At 48.0% G+C, this 5,553-nt stretch overlaps 1 protein-coding gene across 1 annotated transcript in view; it reads left to right on the top strand.

Annotated features, from left to right (window-relative positions):
• The window catches only part of LOC103798967 (plexin-A4-like), a gene marked incomplete at both ends in the record, with an annotated part of 147,928 nt that overhangs the window by 136,515 nt on the left and 5,860 nt on the right, over positions 1–5,553 (top strand). The window contains one exon of the mRNA XM_009071257.1: positions 4,132–4,268. Within this exon, the coding sequence (XP_009069505.1) occupies positions 4,132–4,268 (137 nt within the window). The remainder of the gene's footprint in view (positions 1–4,131; positions 4,269–5,553) is intronic.

The following is a 5,553-nucleotide window of genomic DNA, read 5'->3' as shown; positions in this document are numbered from 1 at the left end:
AGGAATGAGATGTTCATGGAGAGGTTTCTTCCTCCTCATCACTGGATTGATTCCCCTTGGGGTTTTCTTCATCCCATCCACTCCAGCAGCACTGGGATCAGGACACATCCAGATGTGGTGAGCTGTAGGGTCTGACTGGGGCTCAGTGCAAGTGAACAACTGGTTTGGATGCTCCATGATGAATTGATAGACACCTGCAAGCTTGAACTTCACTTCAAGTACAAACACATGTTGTACACTTGACTTGTGCGTTTTTTCCTCCTTTCTGGTGATGCTCCTTGTCCAAGAGACCTGATTATTCCTCTAAGGCCCCTTGCTGGGGACATGCAAGCATTGCCTGGCCTTGATCTGTGCAGGTTTGAGATGAGAGGAACTCTGTTCCCATCAAAAGCTCTCGTCTCCTGCAAGGGAATGGGTCTTGTCTGAAATTATTCACATGCCTGAGCATCTTTTCATGGCAAAGGGACGTTGTAATGAATGCAAATAGCTTCGATTTCCCCCTCGAGCTACAGAAACGTCTCTGTTCTCTGTGTTTTCTGATGTCACTCAGGTGTTACAGTGGTGGAGGCAGAGAAACACCTCGAGACAAAGCTCCTGCTAGGCAGCCAGAAGGGTTCTTTCCAGGATATTACACTTCAACGTGGCACCTTTGCTGCTCTTGGAATTGCTGTCTGATTTTGATCAGCCGTGTCCGTGTGACAGCTCTTCCCTCCTCCTGCTGGCTGCCAGCCCTCCCAGCCAGGCACGAGGGTGAAGCCAACAAGGTTTTCTCTGCTGAATACCTCCACACCTTTGTGCTAGACAGAAAAAAACCCAGACATGCCCTCTCCAGCCTGCCCATCACATGCCTCTCCTGTGGCTAGTGCTTTCACAGCAGGAGCTGTGTTGGCTTCCTCCTGCCAGGAGGGTGGAGATGCTGTTGGAGACATCACAACGTGCCTTGGCATCCTGCAGTGGTGCGTGGCAGCTTGAAGGGAAAGGAGATGTTTGAAAACTAGAGGAAGGGCATCACAGGGGAGAGAAATGTTGCTTTCTGCCTCGGAGCAAATCCTCTGGAAAACTGCTTTGAGAAAGGGTTGAAGCAAAACTTGGTTGGAGTTGGCCAATAGGTTCGGCTGCAGGAGTGATGCTGATGTTTTGGATCAGCAGAGTGATTTCAGTGGTTTAAGAACGAGGTAGCTTAGTTTAGAGATGTCAGAACAGTTCTTCTTCACATCTCTAACCAGAACTTTTAAATTTAAAAAAGCTCTTAGTTTGTTTTAAACTCATCTGTGATCAAAAAGTGCAAATTGCATTAGAGACTACAATAAGCCGAGAGGGAAACAAAGCTGAAATGAAATTTATGATGACCTAAATGAAAAGGATTTTTTTTTTAATTCATTTCCTTGCTGTGATTATTGCCACAGTCTTTCAATCAAAAAAAAAAATTACCTTCGCATTTGAATTCAGGTGCTGAAACAAGTTTACCTTTCTTCAGGCTTTAGATGAGAATATTGTGTCTCAGTGCATGTGATTTGGGCTACTCAGATCACATCTCTCCTGGGTCTACTCCTAAAATCCTTGTCCCAGGAGAGCATTTACAACAGGTCTCTGTCTCCATCTTTCCCTTCCTGCTGCTACTGTTAAGCCTACAGAGAGGATACCCAGGTACATGAGCTGTGTGGGACTCATATTTTACTCTGCCCTTGTTTCCAGGAGCAATCATAGAATTTTAGGGGTTGGAATGGAGCTCAGAGACCCTCCAGCCTCACCCCCTGCCCTGGGCAGGGACACCTCCCACCAGAGCAGGTTGCTCAAGGTTCATCCAACCTGGAATGAAACACTGCCAGGGTTGGGGCAGCCACAGCCTCCCTGGGCAACCTGGGACAGTGTCTCACCACACGCACAGCAAAAACTTTTTCCTGATATCTAATCGTGATTTCCCTCTTTCAATTTGTTTCCATCAAGGTATAAAAAGGTCCACAAGACCCTTCCAGCACCTCTCACCAGCAAGGAAATGGTGAATGTGCTGCAGGCTGAGTTTTGCTGTGAAATGCTGTGCAATATTTATGAAGCCACTGTGAATAATTAATGGTTTATCACAACTTTGAAAGCTCAGCCACAAACCCATTTGTAAGAGCCACAGCAATGCTTTGCCAAGGAGTGTTGCTGGTGGAGTTCTGGCCTTGGAGGATCCTTCAAAAGGGCATGGCTGGTTTATCTACCTGGAGGAGAGGGCAGGAAATCCAGCCAGGGGTGGGACAGGGAAAACTTCTGCCTAAGATCTCATCTATATTTCCCTCTTTCAATTTCTCCCCATTGCTCCTTGTCCTGTCCCTGCAGCTCCTACCCAAGAGTCCCTCTGCAGCTTCCCTGGAGCCCCTTCAGCTCCTGGCAGGTTGCTCTGAGCTCTCCATACAACCTTCAGTGCTGGGTTGATGATTGGACTCGATGATCTTAGCGGACTTTTCAAACTCAGTGATTTGATATATAAAACCAGTTTCTAAACTATCATGTGAAGTTTAAAGACAGGAAGTGTCCAGCTCTGACAGAAGATCCTTCTGCAGAGCTCTGTGTCTGCTTTTTTTTGTTCAGTTCTGGGCCTTCAGTTCAGGAGGGACATTGAGGTGCTGGAGCAGGTCCAGAGAAGAGCAACGAGGCTGGTGAAGGGACTGGAGCACAAGTGGCATGAGGAGAGGCTGAGGGAGCTGGGGGTGTTCAGCCTGGAGAAGAGGAGGCTCAGGGGAGACCTTCTCACCCTCTGCAACTCCCTGACAGGAGGTTGGAGTCAGGGGGGGGTTGGTCTCTTCTCCCAGGCAACCAGCAGCAGGACAAGAGGGCACAGACTCAAGCTCTGCCAGGGGAGGGTTAGGTTGGATATTAGGAAGAGATTTTTTAGGGAGAGAGTGCTCAGGCATTGGAATGTGCTACCCAGGGAGGTGGCGGATTCACCATCCCTGGAGGGTTTCAAGGTGAGACTGGATGTGGCACTTAGTGCCATGATCTAGTGACCACGGTAAGGTTGGACTTGATGATCTTGGAGGTCTTTTCCAACCTGGTGGCTTCTATGATTCATGTTCTGCCCTTCCTCCAAGAGCTGCATTTTGAACAAAAGCAAACTGCAAACCTTGCTGCTGTTTTTCAGACTGATTAATCAGAGAGAGACAGGAGCAGAGAAGGCTCTGAGTGTGTGTGTAAGTGGGAGCTGTGGTGTGTGTCAGGTGGTTTCATAAACATGGATTAATGGTCTCCAAAGCTCACTAAAGGTGCCTGCATGATGTACCTGCTCGTTCAGAGGAGCTGAGAGCTTCAAGCATTTGTGTCATCATTCTTAAGGGGAAGGGAAAAGAAATAATCTTCATTTAAATGCATATAGTAGCTTTTCACTTGGGACTGAATGGAAAGTTTTTCTATTAAAATGCAAATGAAAGAATAAACTGTAGCTCCAAATTTCTCTCTGAGAATGGATGTCTCCCCTCTGCATTGTGGGAACAGGGTGATCTGTGCCTTCAGAGTGGGAGTATTTTATCTTGATTTGGGGAAGGAGGGAGAGCAGTAAGAAAAAGAGGTTGGAGATTTGAGGCCTCTAAAGGAATTGTGGCCCTTTCTGATATATTAGCACTGTGTTATGGTTGGAAAAGAGGCTCAGAAAATCAGCAGGGGAAGGCAAAATATGTTCACCTAGGCAGTACTGCTGTTGTGGCTGGTGTTGCAGAGCATCTCAACATGAGCACCACCATGCTGTGTTGGTGCGGGACACTCAGGCAGTTCTAGGCTGTCTCAGCATCCAAGGCTGAGAAGAAGAAGAAGAAAAAGATTAGAGTGCTTCATCCCTGGGAACTGGCTCTGCAAGCATAGTATGTCTGAGTGGGTACAAGGGCAGGGCTGATTTTACAAGGATGAGGAGAACAGACCTGGGTTAGGTCTGAACTCCTCCCACCAAACTTGACATTCAAGCAGAGTGTCTGTGACAGGACTGGTGTCCTCCTAGGCTCCTCTACTGGCCAGAAGACTTGGTCATCTTCTGAAGTCATGTGTTAGCTACCCATGATTAACCCCTGGGAGTGCCTACCTCTCCCATCACTGCAACAAGTGAGGGAAGGTACCTGTGCTGCTCTGCTGTGCCTTCATCACCACTTTTTGCCTTCCCAGACTCTGACACTGTCTGACCTGAAGCCGAAGAGGGGCCCAGTGTCTGGTGGCACCCAGGTGACAATCACAGGCAACAACCTCAACGCTGGCAGCAATGTCATCGTGACCTTTGGGCGCCAACCTTGTCTCTTCTACAGGTACAGCCAAATCCTTCCTGCTCTGTGTGTCCCAGCCCAAAACACCTGAGCAATTCTAGTCAAGACACTTCTTCTGCAGCCCAGACACTGTTCCTCAAGTGCCTCCTTTGCAGCAATGGGACTTTTAGCATTCTGCACCATGCACAACCTTTCTGAGCATGTGTTGGGGAGGGAGACGAGGATTTATTTCATTGTTTTGCTTGGTATTTGATGTGGCCTCTTGTCAAATCTCAGTACAATTCTCCACGGTCCTGTGCTTTGCTGCTTACTCTGGGAGTATGTTGGTTAAAAGATTCATTTTCATGTCCCTGCTTTAGCAGAGGTGACAAAGGAAATCTGACAACATCAGTTCTAAGTATTAAACCACCTCCCTTTTATCCCAGAATAGTCCTGGAGTGCTAAGAAATGGATGATTTGCAATGTTTTTCGCTCTGGGTTGGCTCCTGTTCAATTGTGCTTCAGAGAGGCTTAATGTCAGTGTTACCTGCTGAATGTTCCCTGATCCCTGTGAGAATGAGCCTGAATCCCATTCCCAGGGGCTCCTGCAGCTCAGAAACTACCCAGTGCAACACATTTTGCTGCCAGGGGCAGTGGAGGCTGAAGATGAAGTTGGCACATTGCATCCCAGCATGTCCTTGGCAGAGGAAGGACTTGTTCACAGGAGATGTGGGACCACTGCCCTGGGGCAATGCCCTTCCCTCTCCTGGCTGTGGGGATCTCTCATGACTGTGGTGTGATTCAGCATCTATAATGCAGCAGGGTGAAGTCACAGCTTGTGATTTAAAATGCCAAGTGGGAACCACAGCTGCTAGAAGATGCTCAGTTGTAGAGACTGGGGAGTTTTCGGAGGGATTGAGCCTTTCAGGGGAGTTTGAGGAGCACCTGGAGGGTGCAGACAGTAAAGGTGACTTATACCCCTCTCTAGGGTTGAGCTTCTGACCTTGGGGTTCAGCTTCACTCTGAGAAATGATGGTTCTTGTGGGTTTATTTAAACTAGTGAAGAGGCAATCAATGTCACTTCCTCAGATAAACAGGTCACAGCATATTCCTGTAGCAGTGAGTTCCACCACTTCCCACTGCCTGACTTCAGGTTACAGGACAGAAAAGTGAGTACCTGAGCTCTTTTTAGGGCTATAAGATGAGGCTGTTTCACAAAGCACAGCACTGGGGAGACTCAGCCTGTTTGGAGCCTGAATTTTGGGCTCACTGTGGGAGGAAAAGGCCACTGCAAAATTCAGACCTGGAGCTGATTTTGAGCCCTGCCCAAAAAGGAAAGGTTTATGCA

This window comes from Acanthisitta chloris, unplaced genomic scaffold (assembly GCF_000695815.1).
Source record: "Acanthisitta chloris isolate BGI_N310 unplaced genomic scaffold, ASM69581v1 scaffold1753, whole genome shotgun sequence".
Lineage (NCBI taxonomy): Eukaryota > Metazoa > Chordata > Aves > Passeriformes > Acanthisittidae > Acanthisitta > Acanthisitta chloris.
This window is presented reverse-complemented; position numbering and strand designations above follow the sequence as displayed.